Source organism: Trichechus manatus, unplaced genomic scaffold, assembly GCF_000243295.1.
Source record: "Trichechus manatus latirostris isolate Lorelei unplaced genomic scaffold, TriManLat1.0 scaffold00122, whole genome shotgun sequence".
NCBI lineage: Eukaryota > Metazoa > Chordata > Mammalia > Sirenia > Trichechidae > Trichechus > Trichechus manatus.
In genome coordinates, this window is record NW_004444058.1 from 6934287 (window position 1) to 6954234 (window position 19948).

General features: G+C 46.0%; 1 protein-coding gene across 2 annotated transcripts in view; it reads right to left on the reverse strand.

The window, feature by feature from the left end:
- Positions 1-4326: 4326 nt before the first annotated feature.
- The window catches only part of TPM4 (tropomyosin 4), a 27860-nt gene continuing 12238 nt past the window's right edge, over positions 4327-19948 (reverse strand). For both annotated transcript variants that reach the window (XM_004384434.2, XM_004384435.2), the window contains 6 exons: positions 17725-17842; positions 16499-16569; positions 15155-15230; positions 11126-11188; positions 10970-11039; positions 4327-5756 (listed from right to left, as the gene is read on the reverse strand). In XM_004384434.2, coding sequence (XP_004384491.1) covers positions 5674-5756; positions 10970-11039; positions 11126-11188; positions 15155-15230; positions 16499-16569; positions 17725-17842 — 481 coding nt within the window. In that variant the 3' untranslated portion in view covers positions 4327-5673. The remainder of the gene's footprint in view (positions 5757-10969; positions 11040-11125; positions 11189-15154; positions 15231-16498; positions 16570-17724; positions 17843-19948) is intronic.

The window sequence follows — 19948 nt, forward strand, 5'->3', positions numbered from 1 at the left end:
GGGAATCGTCGCCAACGGCCCCGCGCGCCTGCAGCCCGGGGGCGGGGCCTGTTGCGCATGCGCATGCGCGCCAGGAGACCGTTGAGCGCCGGCAGAGGGCGCGCGCGCGCGGGAGGCCTTCGGGTGCCGCTTTAACGGCCTGCGCAGCCTTAGTAGGCGCCGGGGCGAGCGCTGGAAGGAACAATCGTGGGGGTGTCGTCTTCTGGGGAACACAGGGAAGGCAGGGGCGTTCGTCGCAATTGGAAAGAGGCCGCCTCAAGATCTAAGTGCTGGACAAAGAACCTACCTGAGACGTCCCGTTCTCTGCCACGTCAGTGGCCTCACCGCCGCAAGCTGCGCCCTGAGGCGCGCTGAGGTGCCTCAGGACCAGTCCTGGACCTAATTGACCTAATTAGAAGTTGTCCCGGCCACGCTGTCTCCAGGTCTCAGGCTAGACTCAGCCGCCTGCGCCGTCAGCCCTTAAAGGCGTGCTCAGGGTGCAGGTGGGCTTGCGAGTGTCTCAGGACCCTCTGAGGGAGTGAAGGATAGTGATAATTATAAGTAACAATTATGAGCATTTGCTTCTGTGCCTAGCAGTGTTCTCAACACTTTTTACGTATTTAACCGCCACAGCAACCCAGTGAGGTAAGTATTGTTTACTCGGGTTTTATGGTGAGGAAACTGAGGCTGGCCAGGTTAAGTGACTTTCCCAGGTTCCAAAGTGGGAAGTTGTTTTTTGAATGCATATCTGCAAGCCTCAGAGGCCAGACTCTTTGTCCTATTTTTTAAAATAATTTTATTGTGGTGAAAATACATGTAACAAAACATACACTGTCTCAACAATTTGTACATGTATAATTCAGTGACATTTGATTACACTCTTCGAGTTGTGCAACAAGTCTTGATAACTTTTACAAGAGGCCAAGGGGGCAAATGGTTAAGTCCTTGATTATTATTAGCTGAAAGGTTGGCAGTTCCAACACACCCAGTGGCGCCTTTGAAGATAGGCCTGGTGATCTGCTTCTAAAAGGTCATGGCCTTGAAAACCCTCCAAAGCAGTTCTAACTCTGCACACGTGGGATGGCTGTGAGTCTGAATTGACTGGACAGTAACTAGCAAGAAGCTCTTTATCACTATGGCTTCCTGATTCTCAGAGATGGTCCCAACTGCATGCTTGACTTCAGGGCCTCAAGTCACTTGCTGGCGCACACAGAGAAGCCTGGAGCCTCACCTAAGGATTTTCCAGCAGATGGCCCCAGCCTCTCCTACTCCCTTCCACTTCAGCTCATCCTTCTGCTAATGAGCTCTGATCAAGAAATGCTTCAACCACAGCCATTGACCACTTCATAGGCCTTACCCTCTGTGGTATTTTGATACTATTGACCACCTTCCCTCTGGAAATTCTCTTTTCCTTGACACTTGCCCCACTTTCTTCTTCTGTTTCTTCTCCTATCAGCTACTTCCCTTTCCTGGGTGCTGCTTCTCATTCCATTGCAGTCTTTTTTGGAGGTCTCTGCTAGTCCCTGAGCGGTGCAAATGGTGAACATGCTTGGCTGCAAACTGAAAGGTTAGAGGTTCAAGCCCACCCAGAGGCGTCTCAGAAGAAGAGCCTGCTGATCTATTTCCAAAAAATCAACCATTGAAAACCCTATAGAGCACAGTTCTACTCTGACACATGGAGTTGCCATGAGTTTGAGTTGACTCAATGGCAACTAGCAACTTCTTGTCCCTTAAGTGCTGGTGTTCCACATGGTTCTTTCTGTCCTAAGTCCTCTGTTCTCCCTTCCAGTATCCCCATGCTAATTCTCAGTTCCTTATCCATAGTCCAGCCATGCTTGCATGTCCAACTGCTTTCTGAACATCTACCTTTGGGTTTGCCAAAGATACTTTAAGCTTAACATATCCACAACTGAGCTGAACTTCCACTTAGGTAAGGGCAGTGGTGGTTCAGTGGTAGAATTTTCACCTTCCATGTGGGACACCCAAGTTTGATTTCTGACCGATGCCTGTCATGCGCAGCCACCACCCATCTGTTAGTAGAGGCTTGCATGTTGCTATGATACTAAACAGGTTTCAGCAGAGCTTCCAGACTAAGATAGACTAGGAAGAAGGCCTGGTGAGCTACTGCCAAAAATCAGTCCATGAAAATCCTATGGATCACAATGGTCTGATCTGCAATGGATCATGGGGATGGCGTAGGACAGGGCAGTGTTTCATTCTGTTGTGCTTGGGATCGCCATGAGTCAGGTCGACTTGATGGCAGACAACAATTTCCACTGATGCGTGTCTTGAATTACCTTCTGTGTGAAATCTAAGCCTTTGACACCTTTCATCCCACACATCTTGGAGATTCTAAATAGCTCTTAAATTTTGCTCCTCCGTTTCCATTGCCACAGTCAGCTCCTTATATTTCTCCACTGGTCTTCCTGCTCATTCTCTCTAATCCAGCCTCCACCCTACAGTGTTCACTTTAAAACATTTATCTGATCACATCTATCCCTTACTTAAAATCCTTCGGCAAGCCCTTGGCAGCAGAAAGCCCCAAATCTTTAACCTAGCATACACCCCTCACAATCTGGTCCTTACCTCACCCTGTGATTCACTCACCTCATGGGGTTGGGAACTCCCCAAGAGCTGAGACAGGTTAAACAAGCGTGGATCACTTATGCCAAATGCTGAGGCACAAGGATGACCAAAACAGTATCCTGAGATTACAGCCTAAGGTGGTAGCAAGGAGGGAGAAAACAGACATGGAAGGGGTAACTTCAGTTTAGTAATGGTAGTAAACTTAGAGGAGGAGATTATATTCATTGATATTCCCAGCACCTAAATGGCTATGGAGCAACCAAAAACCTGTTGCCATTGAGTAGATTCCAATTCATGGCAACCCCATGAGTAAAACTCAGCTCCACAGGGTTTTTTGGTGGCCATAATCTTTACAGAAGCAGATCACCAGGCCTTTCTTCTGTGGCACAGCTGGGTGGATTTGAATCACCAACCTTTTGGTTAGCAGCTGAACACAAACGATTTGTGCTACCAGGCAATGGACAGTGTTAGATGAATGTCAATATGAAGGAAATGTTTTTAATTGTACTTGTTAACAGAAACTTGTTTGCATATGCGCTTAATTTTTTAGTCTTTTCACTTCTCTTTTTGATCCCTCCTCCACCTGCCCTCCCCCGAAATAACCCATTGCCCTCAAGTCGATTACTGCTCACAGCAACCCTATAGAACAGAGCAGAACAGTCCCATAGGTTTTCCAAGGCTGTAACTCTTTATGGAAGCAGACAGCTACATCTTTCTCTTCCAGACCGGCTGGTGGGTTCAAACTGCCGACCTTCCAGTAAGCAGCTGAACACTTTAACCACTGCACTACCAGGGCTCCTTCCCCGAAATAAGGAAATTGTCATTCAGGTAGTGAAACTGCAGTCATCTTTGATGCTCCAAGTTCCCTGCCATCCTGTCAGCTCAGTCTTGAGGCTGCTTCCTTCAGATCGTCTCTTCCCTCCTGTTCCATGGCAACCACTATCCTGGATTATTGAAACATCTTCCTAACTGGTCTTCTTGCCTCTAAATCTACCACCCTCTCCTTGTTGTTGTCAGGTGTCATGAAGTTGATTCCAACTTGTGGCAACCCCATGTGACAGACTAGAACTGCCTCGTAGGGTGTTCTTGGCTGTAATCTTTATGGAAGCAGATTGCCAGGTCTCTCTCCTGCGGAGCAGCTGGTTGGATTCAAACCGCCAACCTTTCGGTTAGCAGCTGAGCTGTTTGCACCACTAGGGCTCCTTACCTCCCTCTAAGACCAAAAAAAGCCCCAGACCTGTTGACTTCAAGAGTCAATTTTGACATCTTTCCTTAAGATGAATGCTAATTGGATTTTCCTAATGCAGTACTTTAATGTTTAGTCTTCTGTGGCTCTGCACTCTAGCCCAAATTAAATTAAATCTAGGCTCTCATCAGTCTGGACCCAGCCTATCCAGCTTTCCTATTTCTGCAACACACAGAAAGTCTTAACCAAGAGGTCTTGTGCTTTTCTGACTCAGGTTACACGGACGATCTTTCCTGCTCCTCTCACCATCTATTAAAATGCTACTCATTCTTGACAGCCCGGCTCAGGCAGGACTGGGTATAACTAAGAACAGGAGCTTTTGTGTTACTGAGACAAAATGCTCTCATCTGTAATATGAAGAACATAATTGTTGTATTATAAAGTCATGGTATAAAGCAAATAACACTTGCTAAGTTCTCGGCACAGTTATCTTCTTTCCATCCCATCAATTCACCAAATATTGAGAAGCAAAGTTGCCGACATGTCCCCACACATTCTAAAATTGACACAAGTTGTAGTTTATGTAAAAATTTATTTGACCAAAATGTAGAAAAAGATACTATTACATATGATACAGTTGCAAGAATCTAAATGAAAAGTTTCGGTTTTATTCAGTTGCACAATTTGCTAGTGTATCTCCTGGTAGTGTGATGCTTAATAAATAGGAGTGACAGGCAGGGGATGTGGACAAGCTAGAAGCAGGGTGATTTTGTCCAGAATTGTAAACTTGAGTTGGCCCCCACGCTGCTGGGGAATGTGGAATGTTTGAGCTCTGAGATGTTAACTGAGAAAGCAGAAATATAACAAAGCTAACATGTGCAGCCCTGTCTACAAAATACTCCAGATCCAGTTCAATCAGCAGTTTCTTGGTCTTTTATTAACTTGGTCCCGAAGAAGGAAATGAAGTCTTAAATCAGTAAATCTTCAATCTGCCATTCCCTGAAGTATGGAGGAGATGAAGCTGGGCCAATTACTTTTTCATCTCTACTTTGCTACCAGAGAGGCCCCTTCTGTTTGTTAATAGAAAAACCTCTTTGGTCCAATTTATTGGTGGCTAGCAGTCTTTTTGATATGGCAGCCCTCGGTAGGACTGAATACCATATTCATTGCTGCTGAGTAGATGACCTCATATCAGAGCAGACAAGCATGGAATAAGACATCTTCTCAAAGACCAATTTTAGAATGAAAGAAACATGTAGAAGAGCATAACATCAAGGATTGTCCAGCAAACATTTGGGTTGTTACTATGACTATTTCCCAAGCATTCTCATGCTGACTGCTCAGAGGATGTTCGCTCTGCCCAGTGGAGTGTGGAAAAGGGCCAAGATGATTAGGCTAATCTGCCTGTGGTTTATGACTTCTCACTACAGTCCCCCTTTTTTTTTTTTTTCCTGCTCTGGATGGAAAATCCCCACCCGTACTAATGTGATGGTCCCTGGCTTCCTGTAGTGTGATCAATGGTGGCCCAGAAGGCTTTGTTCTTCAGCGTTTTAAATCAGCTCATGACTAGATACTCGAGTCTGTATTCTTTGAAAGTGTGGGGTCGTCTATTCTCCCAGGAACCAAATGCCCTCATCTGAAGAAAGTATGCTCAGTATAAAATACCCTGCCTATCTTAGGAGTAAATGCAACTTAAGGATAAAAATAGAGCTGAAAAAGCTGGTGCCATTTGAAAAAAAGGAAGGAAGCAGATTTAACTGGCGCTCAAAGCTTCTCTGATACAAAATATTTGGTCATGTATTCATAATTTGCTCAATGTTTCCAGCAAAGAGAAGATGCAGTAACAAAAGCAACTTCTTAAAAGAGAAGAGAAAGACACGGAGCTCTGGAATTTCTGCTGGAACAAGACTCTTCTGTTTTGGTTATATACAGTTAAGTTCGTTTAGTGTCTGATCCAGTGTCTGATGTAAGCCCACGTTCTCTTCTTTGGCCTGGGCAAGTTTTTCTGGTGAGGATTAGGAGTGAAGAGAAAAGGAAATTAGTATCATTGTTAAACATCTTTGCTGAAGAAAAAAGAAAAAAGGTGTTTAAACCCCAAACTTCCAGAGTGAAAGTCACACCAGAGAAAATACTTTGAATTTTAATTACAGTAGCACATCATGGAATACTAGGGACTCAGAATATTTGGGACTCAGAAGGGTTATCAGATAAAATACAGGGCACTCAGTTAAATGTGAATTTCAGACAAACAACAAATAATTTTTTAGTATAATTATGTCCCCAATGTTGCCTGAAACACACCAAAAATTATTCACCGACTATCTGAAATTCAAATTTAACTGAGTGTCCTGATTTTTTTGTTTTGGTTTGCTAAATCTGGCAACCATAGAGTCAACACCTGGATTTAGGCCAACACCTGTATTTAAGCCTAACTGTGCCACTGAGGTAAGTCATCTAAGCTTTCTAGGTCTCAGTTTTCCCATCTGTCAAGTGGGGATACTGATACCAATGGGTGTTTTTAGGGATTATTATTAGGCATACATGAGAAATGATTCAGAACCTGTAGGGTGCTACACAAACATAAGATTTTAGTCCTAGATCTGGGTGATTTAATATTCCCCTTGTTGCTGGGTGCTGTCAAGTTGATTCTGAATAACAGTGACCCCATGTGACAGAGTAGAACTGTCCCATAGGGTTTCCTAGGCTGCACTCTATGGGAGCAGATCACCAGGTCTTTTCTCCCATGGAGTAGCTGGTGGGTTCAAACCACTGACCTTTTGGTTAGCAGCTGAGTGCTTAATCATAGCACTACCAGGGCTCCTTAGATAGTCCCCATAATCAAGAAACCAAACCTGTTGCTGTTGAGATGATTCTGACTCATAGCCACCCTATAAGACAGAATAGAACTGCCCCATAGGGTTTCCAGGGAGTGGCTGGTGGATTTGAACAGCTGACCTTTTTTGGTTAGCAGCCGGACTCTTAACCATTGCACCACCAGGGCTCCAGATATTCCCCAATTGCTCGTCAAATTCGTCCTCAAGCCTTTGGTAGGAAAATACAGTCCTATACCCCATCTTTCCTGTGGAGTTTCTGGGAATGGCTGTTTGAATTCCAGTCATAATTGCGTTGTGTCTGTGTATGCAGTGCCATGTAGTCAAACCCCAGGTAAATGCAACATGATCGAGATTTAAACTAGACTATGGCCAGTGGCTCTGCAGGAGAAAGGCCTGGCAAACTGCTTCTGTAAAGATTACAGCCAAGAAAACCCATGGAACAGTTCTATTCTGTCGCATGGGGTCGCCATGAGTTGGAATCCACTCGACAGCAATGGATTTTTTTTTTTTTTTTAAATGGGCATGTTATTAAGTGGCTGAGCTGATGAAATAAAACAAAAACAAAAGTAAAACACCAACTAGTGCTATGCGTGACAGAGCACAAGAGAACTGGTTTGTAAATGAGTGATGACTGATAAGGGCCTGGGCCACGCCTGACTAAAATACTGGAGGAAAGCAAAATGCCTCATAAAATATGAGATGATCAACCAGGAAATTTTCAGAAGGAAAAAAAAAAAAATCAGTGCAGAGAATGGCAGCCTTTCTATTGCAACTACTGACCCTTTCATTTGACATGGCACTTAAAAAAAAAAGACCATGATCTGGAAGCACTCCATCAGAGAATGCTGGCCTGGGTTTATCCAGTCTGGATGGACAAATTTTAACTGAGCGCCTAATATGTGTGAGCCAGTTTCTCTATCATCTCATTTAATCCTGATAACTGAGATATCGCCTGTATTTTGCAGAAACGCTAAGGCTGCACAAGATGCAGTAACGTGTTGAGCTAGGATTCAAACCCAGGTTTCCTGACTACAAATCCTACACTCACTTCCCCTTGCCACCCAAATTTCCTGGCATCTGCTTTGTTTTTTGTTGTTGTTAGTTGCCATCAAGTCAGCTCTGACTCCTGGCGACCCCACACGTGTCAGAGTAGAACTGTGCTCCGTTGGGAAGCAGACTGCCAGTCCTGTCTTCCGAGGTGCCTCTGTGTGGGTTTGAACTGCCAACCTTTCGACTAGTAGTCCAGCGCTTAACCATTTGTACCACCCCAGGACTCTATGTGAAATAAAATAACTTTCCCTTAAAGTGTTAACTGCCCTTGCAAATTGTCAACAGGTAGGAGCAGAACTTCACAGCACTAATCTCTGCAAATGAAGTTCCACCTAGGTGCTTACTTAGGCAGAATGACTGGATAGGCAGGGCTGCAGTTATTTCAAAGGGTGCAGGTGAAAAATGTCTGGAAAAACCCTGGAAGCAAATATGTAGAGAGAGCAAAGCAACCAAAAACACCCACCCCGACATGGTCTGTAACTTTTCCAAGGGCATGTGTATGGCACGTGTGAGGGGAGTGGGCAGTCTATGCAGAAAGTCAGGAAGGGTGGTGAATGTGGAGAGGTCAGGGGTGGAAGGGTGTGAGTAGTTTAAGGGAAATGTGTTCTAGAGAAATAACTATAAAGAAAAATTGGGACAGAGGTCCCCACCTGAATAAAAAATTATAATATGAGGTGTAACAAGCTATGTTGTTGTTGTTAGTTGGTGTCGATCGATTCCATAATGTGTGCAGAGTAGAACTGCTCCATAGGGCTTTCAAGGCTGTGACCTTTTGGAAGCAGATCACTGGGCCTTACTTCCAAGGCACCTCTGAATAGGTGTGAAGTGTCAACCTTTTAGCTAATAATCAAGTGCTTAACCATTTGTGCCACCCAGAGACTCCATAACAAGCTACAGTGACCCAAAACTGATGACCTAATTGGAGACGTTTGTGCCAGTTCCAGCTACACAGTAAGGTTTGGAAGTTGGGGCTTAGACTTTGGAATGCTAGTGCTTCGGGGACATTTTGAGGTGGTGAGGTAAAGAAGAACTGGATAGATTGGAATTTAGATTATCTTGGAAAACACTATAAGCATGACCTTTAAGCACCCACAGGCCAAATCTCAGTTCTTGGTAAACCAAAGCAAGTTTCCTGGTTATAGCTCACTCAGGTATGAGGGAAGGCAGAAGTCAGTGCCTCAGTCAACTCTGCTTGGAACAACATTGGAAAGAAGAACCACCTCATTTCCTTTCTCTGGCACCACAGCAGCTTCCACTCCCTTCCCCTGCTAATGGGGTGCTCTTTAATCCTTTGTGCAGGCTTGTTCTAAGGGCAGGGTTTAGAGGCGAGCTTCAGTGGGAACTTCCTCCCGGGTCTGGGAGCTGGATGAACATTCCATGAACAATGAAGACACGGGGAACCCCAGGCACCATTCCCAGAGAGTGACACAGAGAAGACAAATGAGAAAAGGAGGAATTAGGAGACCAAAATGCCACTGCCACTATTTGAATTCCTAGCCCAAATCCCATTCAAGGACAACCCCCTTTTAGACCCAGGCCTGCTGGTCTTTGCCAGTTCTGCTGACTTTACTAAGATGCCCAAGAGGTTTAAAGGGATGAGCTCCATTCAAATCAATTTCTATTTAAGGAAAAACCACTATTGGCAGCTGCAATGAGCAAATTGCCCTACTTGAGGGCTCATGCCAAGTTGGTTTTTGTTTCCCCGTTTTCAGGAGAGCACCATGTGGGCATAATTTTCTCTCTGGAGCAATTTTTGAAACGCACTCTTCATTTGCAAGCACAAGAAGGTGAACCACCCACTTTCTGTTCCAGTCGTGGACAAGGGCGTCATAGCTACGACTCAAAAGTGGCAAGTGGAGAAAACTGAAAATGAGAGGGTGTGCAGACGAAAACTGCCTGTCTTTATTTCAGTCACATAGTCACAGACACATCAGAAGAAGCCTTGAGAGATCAAACCAGGAGGGAGGCCACTGGATCTCCCGGCACACACAGTGAAAAGACAGGCTTTGGTATTGCTAGGACAGAGGGCAGCAACAAGCAGCCCCTCAGAGAGAGCTCATGTCATTGAGAGCATGGTCCAGCTCCCTGCTGATAGCTTTGTACTTCAGCTTCTGAGAGTATAACTCATCTAGAGCGCGGAGGTTCCCAGAAAGAGAGTTCGGAGGAAGAGGTACAGGGGACAGAACGCAAGGGTCAGAATGGAGGGCCACAGATGAGCAACGCGAGGAAGGAAAAAAAAAGTGAGAAAACAAAGCATGAACTGGGATAAAGAGTTGCATCCTAAACACAGCTGACAAAAACGAAAGGTCTGTGGAGTGGTTGCTATGTGGTTTGAGATTCTGCAGGGGGTTACCATAATGACAGAGCAAAAGACCCTTTAAAAGCACAGTGACTAGAAATGGACAGAGCTCTGCCAGTCCACTAGTTATTTTTTGACCTCCAGTGATGTCACCTAGTGCAAAGGTTATACTTTTGAATGGGGCATTCTTCATTATATGGAAACCTCACTTCCCAAACCAAACAGTGGAACACCTGGAGTGACAAATGATTTGTATGGCCTCTCTGGGTGGGACAGGCCGTTTGGATAATTTCTGTTTGAACCCCAAGTCCTGGAATTTCCGAGCTATTCCATGAAGAACACAGGGCAGCATTTAAAAATTGGAATTCTCCAAGTACTTCTGTGATACATGGGCATCAGACATGCAGTCTTCATTCAGGTCTCTAACCAAAATTAACTGCCAACAAGCCGATTCCGACTCATGGTGACCCCATGTATGCAGGGTAGAACTGCTCCACAGGGTTTTCAAGGCTGTGACCTTTTGGAAGCAGATAGCCAGGCCTTTCTTCCAAGGCATCTCTGGGTGGGTTCGAATCTCTAACCTTTTAGTTAGCAGTCAGGCATTTAACCATTTAAATGCCGCTCAGGGACTCTCTATTTTGTATATTTCCGTTTTATCATCTTGCGATAAGCTTTGAGCTCTCTGGGAGAGAACTTCTGTAAAAATACATCCCCAGAAATGAACAAATAAAAAACAATTTCTAAAGACTTTAAAAAAACAAATCAGAGAGCCGTATTTGGGTCTCTGTACTCACATGTGGAGCTAATCAAGCAGAGATTATTTTTTATTTCTTGAAAATGGCAACTCAAGTCTGAATTTGATTTGCACTATCCTGTTCCAATGCTCCAGACTTCCAGATGTGACATCACTCTGCACTCTACTTTCTTAAAGGGGACAAAGCCCAACTCAACCCCTCCAGAGGCCTCTCCTGATTGGCTGGGGATCCATCATTGACAGATAGGCACGGCAAACATATTCAGATGATAAGTTCATACCTTCCAGGTCGTCAATGGTCTTCTCCAGTTTTGCAACTGTTCTCTCTGCGAATTCAGCACGGGTCTCAGCCTGAAGAAGAAGAAAGGAGTCACCACTGTTGCTTCGGGACCAGTGCCTCCAGGAAACTTGAACTAGCTAGGTGTGATCAGACTCACCTCTTTCAGTTTGTCAGACACAAGTTTAATTTCTTCTTCATATTTATCTTCCTTTTCAGAATACTGTGGGAGAAATCAAAATACAGCTTTACAAAAAGGAGGGGGAAAAAAAAAGAAAGGAATAAAAGAATGTAGATTCCAAATTCCCTGGAGAAAAGTGTCCTTCAGGCACTGTCAACATGCCAAGAGTTCCTAAGAAGCAAAGCAAAGGCAAGCACCTTTCCAGGCAGAAGAAATATGTGTGAAATCTGCGAAAAAATCTGTGGGAGAAACGCCTAGAATAGTATTGACCTGAAGGACTGAGCTGACAACTTAGATAAAATCGTGATGAAGAAAGTGGTACAGCCACTGTGGAAAACAGTTTGGTGGTTCCTCAAAAAGTTGAACATAGAACTACAACATGACCCAACAATCGCACCAGAAGTGAAGGCAGGAACGTAAACAGAAACCTGTACACCAATGTTCACTGCAGCACTTTACACAATAGGCAAAAGGTGGACACAATCCAAATGTCCATCATCAGATGAATGGATAAACAAAATGTGGTATATATATACAATGGAACAGTACTCAGCTGTGAAGAGAAACGAAGTTCTGATGCATGCCACAACATGGATGAACCTAGAAAACATCATGCTGAGTGAAATAAGTCGGTCGTAAAGGGAGAAATGCTGTATGATCTCACTTATGTGAAATAAGCAAATAGATAGAAACCAAAGATTGTTAGTGGTTACTGGGGTAGGAGGAGCCCTGGTAGCATAACAATTAAGCACGGGCTGCTAACCAAAACGTTGGCAATTTGAATCCACCCAGCGGCTCTGCAGGAGAAATACCTGGTGATCTGCTCCTGTAAAGATTACAGCCTACAAACCCTACTGGGCAGTTCTATTCTATAACACACGGGGTTGCTATGAGTCAAAAATCTACTCAAGGGCACCTAACAACACAGCAACAACCAGGGATGGGAGGGAAGGGGAAGGAGAAGTCTTTGCTTAGGGGGCAATAAGGTTGTGTTAATGGTGGTAGAATGATTTGGAAAAGGATAGCGAGAGTGGATACAGAGCTTGAGGAATGTAATCAGTGTTACTAAATTGTACATGTAGAAATTGCTAAGAGGGTGTATGTTTTATGTGTATTTTCACCACGATAAAAAAGTGTGATGAAGATGGGGCAGATAACTGAACAGAAAAACACACGACTCAAGGCCCTTCACACAGTTGACCTGGTCTGTGTTTCGAACCCCATCTTCCACCAGCTTCCCCAAGGGCCGGGCCACTCTCTGAACACACGTTCTGTACACTCTCCTGTCTCCCAGCCCTTGCCTATGAGTGTGCACCCCAGCACGGAACGTTCCTTTTTCCATTACTACCTGTTAGAAACTATATTTGTCCTTCAAGGCTCAACTCAGATTAATATTGTTGTTAACTGCTGTCATGTTGGCCCCTGACCCATGACGACCTCATGCACAACACAATGAAACGCTGCCCAGTCTAGTACCATCCCCATGAGTACTGAAAGACTGGACCGTTGGAATCTGTAGGGTTTTCATTGGCTGATTTTTGGAAGTTGATTGCCAGGCCTTCCTTACTAGTCTGTCTGAGTCTAGAAGCTCCACTGAAACCTGTTCAGCCTCACAGCAACACGAGAGCCTCCACTGACATGTGGGTACTGCACTGAGGTGGACTGGCTGTGCATGAGGTGCAATGGCTGGGAATCAAACCCAGGTCTCCTGTGTAGAAGATGAGAATTTCTACCACTGAGCCACCTCAGCAACATCTAGATCACTGTTTGACCAAACAACTGGGCACCAGAGCCTAGCCAAGTGCTTGCTGTGTTGCTGGAAATCCTTAATTGCATTTTACAGATGAAGAAACAGAGTAGTTAAGTAATTTGTGTAGGGTCACACAGCTATTAAGTGACAAAGCCATGGCTGGAAACTGACTCTGGAATCTATGCTCCTGACATCATGCTCTACAGCCTTTTCTGATGTTACCTCTTTGGTGGTACCTTTGCCAACTTACCAAGGTCCCCCTGTCGCATTCCCAAAGCACTCTGTTCTTGGTATGTCAGTCTTTCCCGCTAGACCAGATTCTGAGCTCTTCAAGGGCTATCTTAGTAACATCTACTCCTATGGCCTAGGGCAGCTTTTGGCAAGCACACATGCATTGCATTCATTAAGTATCTGAGTATCAAATATGTGCCAGGGACAGTGCTAGTAGTAGGGATACATCTCTGAACAAGACAGATAGGGTACATGTCCTTAAAAGTTACAATCTAGCAAGGAAAGCATGCAATTCCCTGAGTCATTACAATAAATGTGATAAACCATGACAGGAAGAGAAAGAAATGGGCTACACAGAAGAGAAAGAGCCAACCTAGATGAGAAGTCTCAGAAGTGATGTTTTAGTCGAGGCCTAAAGGATGAGTACAGCACCCATCTGTCAGTCTGTCATACTGTCGTGGCTTGTGTGTTGCTGTGATGCTGGAAGCTATGCCACCAGTATTTCAGATACCAGCAGGGTCACCCATGGTGGATAGGTTTCAGTGGAGCTTCCAGACTAAGACAGACTAGGAAGAAAGGCCTGGAGATTGATTTCTGAAAATTAGCCAACGAAAACCCTATGGATCACAACAGAACATTGCTGACTCTCTTGCTCTGGACATATCAGGAGGGATCAGGGGCTGGAGAAGGACATCATGTTTGATGAAGCAGAGGGCCAGCAAGCGTGTGGGAGACACTTGGTGAAATGGACTGGCACAATAGCTGCAACAATGGACTTGAACATGCTGGCAATAGTGAGGATGGCCCAGGACTGGGCAATGTTTCATTCCGTTGTGTGCTGAGTCGCCACGAGTCAGAGCCGACTCGATGGCAGCTAACAATGGCAAACAAATGAGTAGGGTTTTATCAAGTACAGAAGAAAGGGAAGGTGACTCCAGGCTGAGCGAACAGCTCGAAGAACTAGATGAGAGGGGAAAACATGCAATGTGTGTGAGACTGAAGCTCAAAGCAGATGGAGGGCAGGTGGAGGAGGAAGAATGCTGAGGCTGGGAAATCAGCAGGGCTGGATGAGTGTGTACACTGCTCCTAACATGGTTCTATCTTGCAGTGACTGCTTTGGGAACTGTTTCAATCTAAAAAGCTCAATTCTACCTCTGATATCTGCCACTCAACCTTCGAGAAGGTATTTCTGGAGGAACGTGGGGATTCAGGTGAGAGTGGGCTTTGTACTTAGACGAGTATGCCCAGATCTTCCTAAGAGGAGCCTTGAGCCCAAAAAACCAAACCCACTGCCATCGAATTGATTCTGACTCATGGTTACCCCATATGTGTAGAGTAGAACTGTGCTCCAAAGTGTTTTCAAGGCTGTAGCCTTTTGTAAGTAGATCACCAGGCCTTTCTTCCAAGGTGCCTCTGGGTGGGTTTGAACTGCCAACCTTTCAGTTAGTAGTCAAGCGCTTAACCATTTGCACCATGCAATGACTCCTTAAACCAAAAGCAAACAAAAAAACCCCAAAAAACAAACAGACAGAAAACAACCAAACCCACTGCTGTCAAGTTGACTTTGACTCATGAGACCCCATGTGTGTTAGAGTAGAACTGTACTCCATAGGGGTTTTAAGATTGTGACCTTTCAGAAGATTGCCAGGCCTTTCTTCCATGGTGCTGCTGGGTGAGTTCAAACTGTCAACCTTTAGGTTAGTAGTCAAGTGCAAACCATCTGCACTAGCCAGGGGCCTAGGGACTCCTCACCAGGTACCAATCTCATACTTCATCTACATCCTCCTTTGAAGTGGAGATAAAAGATGGTACCAAGACCCCATGGAAGACGACTCAAGAGCTTGTGTGGGAAATCAAGCCACTGGACACCTCCTTGTACGAGAAAAGAACCTGGCTGCTGGGCAAAAAAGCTACAGTTAAGAACCAAAGGTCAGATTCCTGATATACCTCGGCCTGCTCAGTGTCCCTTGGGGGAAGAAAAGAACAAAGCCGGCAAGTCGCCCTCAAAGTTTCAAGCCGCCACCAACCTTTTCTGAGGCTGCCTCCAGCGATTTCAGATTGTTTGTGACATTCTTGAGTTCTTCTTCCAGGTCACCACATTTTCTGCACAAAGACAAAGGGTTTTTGTGACTCATCCTCCCTCGGAGCAAGCAGTTTGTCCCAGAAGAAGTTTTCACAATGGGCCCCCAGAAGGAATGCGGGAAAACATTTTTAGTGGATTTTTCTGAGAGGGAAGGCTGTGTACTTATCAAACCCTGATCATACCAGGCCAAGGTGTGGCGAGCCTGGGAACATCTGAGAGGTTTGCAAAGAGCTCCTGGGCCCCTGCCGAGGATGAGGCAACACAGCCTTGTGAAATCTGATTGATGAGGCTGGCTCCGCAAGGTGTAAGAATGAGACCGAGGACAGGAGGTTGGGAGACAGCAATCAGAGCTTACACTGGACATTCAGGACAGGTTGGTGAAACGAGAGCTCTCTTGGCACTGTGGGAAGCACTTGAAGCTGGACTCCCCAGCCACCACCAACAGAGGAGGCCTTCCATTTTTTGGAGCTCGCTGGATTCTGGTCAAGCTTCTCACCTCTCCCCAGGAATGTGTCACAGCCAAACACTGGCATGAGATGAGCGTGTAGACGCTGCTGGGGTGGCACAGGCTCCCGAGAGAGCCTCTCTGGGAATATGGGACTGTGGGGTTCTCTACTGCCACCTCTCTCTCACAATGTTATGGGCTGAATTTGGTCCCCACAAAATATGTGTTGGAATCCCAACCCCTATACCTGTGGAATAACCCCATTTGGGAAAAGGGTTTTCTTTTTGTGTGTAAATGAGGCCATATCAGTGTAGGGTCTGTCTTAAGCCAATCATTTTTGAGATACAAAAGGAGCAGATTAGGCACAGAAGCAAGGAAGCACAGATGGGGAAGATAGATGTCACATGAAGATCTCTAAGGAACCAAGGAAGAGAAGCTGAAAAGAGACAAGGGCCTTCCTCCAGAGCCAACAGAGAGAGCCTTCCCTTGAGCCGGCACCCTGAATTCAGACTTCTAGTCTCCTGAACTGTGAGAAAATAAATTTCTGTTCTTTAAAGCCGCCCACTTGTGGTATTTCTGTTACAGCAGTTCTAGGAGATTAAGACACACACCGGTTTCCCAGTCTCTTTGTAGGAACAGTCCATGTGTGGGTAATGTCTTCCAGGGCAAGAAGAACAAACAGGCATCCAGGGAGGCAATGAGGAGGGACTGAGCAGGACGTCCCAGGTACCCAGCTACTTCAGCAGAGGCCCTGGCCAGTGCCAGTTCCCACCATACACAACTCCCGCCCGCTCCATCCCATGAGCCAGGCTGGGCCCCAACCCGTCCAGTTCTGCCACTCACAGTTCAGACACCTCCGCACGTTCCTCCGCTCGCTCCAGCTCACCCTCCAGGATGACCAGCTTTCGAGCTACCTGTGGAGACAGAAAGGCTCGACCAAGACTGATTCCCAATACCTGTCTTATAGGAGGCCTTCACCCAAAGGTCCCTGTGCAGACAGCAAAGCCACAGGCCTAGACCATCTGCAGTGTGGGGCTTCCTGCTGGTTCTTCAACCCAGGTCGTCCTGGAGCCTGTTTGTTTTTTTCCAGTTGCTGTTAAGTTTCCCTAGAGGTTCTGACTCATAACGACCCCATGTGTAACAGAGTAAAACTGCTCCATAGGGTTTTCAAGGCTGTGACCTTTCGGAAGCAGATTGCCAGGTCTTACTTCCGACGTGCCTCTGGGTGAGTTTAAACCGCCAATCTTCCTGTTAGAAGTCCAGTGCTTCATCATTTGTACCACTCAGAGGCTCCCTTCCATGGGCTTTCAATGGCTGATCTTTTGGAAGTAGATCACCAGGCCATTCTTCTGAGGTGCCTCTGGATGGACTCAAACCTCCAACCTTCCAGTTAGCAGCTGAACCAGTTCACCATTTGCACCACCCAGGGACTCCTGGAGAAAATCTAAATTCTCACCCTTGGGCCCCAAGAGTGAAGCAGATGAGGAGGGGGAGAAGAGCTGAGCCAGGGAGGTGCACAAGACTGACTGGGCTTTCCTGGTCGGCAGATTTGTGGCCAAGGACCACACATCTCAATTTTAGCCACGCTGTGCTACCAAAGGGTTCCCGGGTACAAGCGGTTTGTGGTCAGCTGCTAACCTAAAGGTGAGTAGTTCAAACCTACCCACTGGCTCCATGGAAGGAAGTCCTGGCAATCTGCTTCCATAAAGATTATAGCCAAGAAAACCCTAGGGAGCACTTCTACTCTGTAACACATGGGGTCACCGTGAGTTGGAATCAATTGGAGAGCCACAGGTTTGCATTTTTTTTTTTTTGTTTTTTGTTTGTGCTGCCAAAACCCCCAGGTGACAGACAAGAGTGATTTGATCATCTGGTTTTTCTACCAAACAGAGCTCCCCAGGACCTTTGGCCCTGTGGAAGGTACAGTTTTCTAGCCAAGTGTCCAACTCTGGAAACAGATGGACAGCTGACCTAACCAAGAGCTTCCATTAAGCTGCCCCAAGCTCTCCCTATCAGCGGACCTGTTTCCTCCCCACTTCCCACCACCACCATCCGCCAGCCCTGCTCACCTCCTCGTATTTTCGGTCAGCCTCCTCAGCGATGTGCTTGGCCTCCTTGAGCTGCATCTCCTGGATCTCCATCTTCTCCTCGTCTTTCATGGCCCGGTTTTCTATCACCTTCATGCCTCTGCAAGGAGCAACTTCATAAGACCACCGTCCACTCCCACATCGCCCCACGTCTGTGCATTGAAACATTATCTCTGACGTGTGCTGAGCACCACACTTCACAGATGACCCTCTGCAGGCTTACCTCTGTCAGGCTCACAGACTGAAAGCCGCACACACTTCATGTTCACTGTTAGGGATTGATCTGTGCCCCCAAAATATGCTGGAATCCTGACCTCTATATCTGTGAATGTCATTGCGTTTGGGAATAGGGTTTTCTTTGTTATGTTAATGAGGGTGGGTCCTAAACCTAATCACTTCTGAGTTATAAGAAGCAGCAAAGACACGTTGTTGTTGTTAATTACCGTTGAGTCATTTCCAACTCATGGTGACCCCATGTGTGCAGAGTAGAACTGTGCTGCATAGGGTTTTCAAAGTTGTGACCTTTCAGAAGCAGATTGTCAGGATTGTCTTCTGAGGCACCTATGGGTGGGCTTGAACTGCTGACCTTTTGGCTAATAGTCAAGTGCTTAACTGTTTGTGCCACCCAGGGCCTCTACAGCACAGACACAGAAACAAGCAAATGGGGGGAAGATAGATGCCACGTGGAGGTCACCAAGGAACCGAGGAATGCTGGGGCTACAGAAGCTGAGCCAAGGACCTTCCCCCAGAGCCAACAGAGAGAGAGAGAGAGAGCCTTTCTGTAGAGCTGGCGCCCTGAATTCAGACTTCTAGGAGTTTCTGGATGACGCACACATGAGGTCTCCATGAGTCAGAATCAACTTGATGGCAACTAACAACAACAACAGCCTCCTAAACTGTGAGAACATAAATTTCTGTTCTTTAAAACCACCCACTCTGCTCTTTGTGTTATAGCAGCTCTAGGGGAATCACTGATTACCAGGCACTGTTCTATGTGCCTTAACCTTTACAACTGCCCTGTGAAAAAGGCACATTATCCCATTTTACAGATGAGGAGACTGAGGCACAGAGAGGTCAAGCTCAAGGTTTGTTGGTGTTGTTTGCTGCCGTCTAGTCAGCTCTGACTCACGGCAACCCCGTGCAAACAGGATGAAATGCTGCCCAGTCCTGAGCCATCCCCATAACTGGTTGTGGATTGGACCTTTGGGATCATTGGGTTTTCACTGGCTGATTTCTGGAAGCAGTTCTGTAGGGCTTACTTCGGATGCACCTCTGGTCCTTCACACTTCCCCTGGGCTGCCCTGGACTGCCACCACCTCCCTCTGTGAAGGGGCTGAAGCTAAGTCTGCACGGGGGTCCATGCCCCTGCATTGGCTCTTCGATTGCAGGAGAATTCTTCCACTTGTTGTGGAGTGAATTGTGTCCCTCTAAAATACATATTGTAAATCCTCACCCCTATACCCAAGGAAGGAGGCCTTGTGCCACAGTGGTTAAGTGTTCTGCTGCTAATCGAAAGGTGAGTGGTTTGAACCCACCAGGCACTCCACGGGAGAAAGATGTGGCAGTCTGCTTCCATAAAGATTTACAGTCTTGGAAACCCTATGGGGCAGTCCTCCTCTGTTCTGTAGGGTCACAATGAGGTGGAAATGGCTCAGTGGTAATGGGTATACCTGTGGATGTGATTACATTAGGGAATAGGATTTTTGTTTGTTATGTTAATAAGGCCATCTCAGTGTAGGGTGGGTCTTAAACCAACTTACTTTTGAGATATAGGCACAGAGAAGAAAGCACAAACGGGGGAAGATAGATGCATGTGGAGATCGCCAAGAAACAGGAACTCCGGGTTTACAAAAGCTGAAAGACAAGGACCTTCCCCAAGAGCCAACAGAGAGAGCCTTCCCCTAGAGTTGATGCCCTGGATTCAGACTGCCAGCCTTCTGAACTGTTAGAAAATAAATTTCTGTTCATTAAGGCCACTCACTTGTGGTATTTCTGTTACAGCAGCTCTAGGAAACTAAGACACCACTCGAACAACTCAGTCAGTCTCTGAAAGTCTCTACTTGCTTTTGAATCTCCAGCTTACAGTCCCAACAGCACATCAAAAAGGACTCCTTTATATTGTTGATGTGTTGTGAGATTGTTAACCATTGTCATAGGGCAACATTTGTAGTAACTGTCAAATGGGAGACTATTTTGTCCTGTAAGC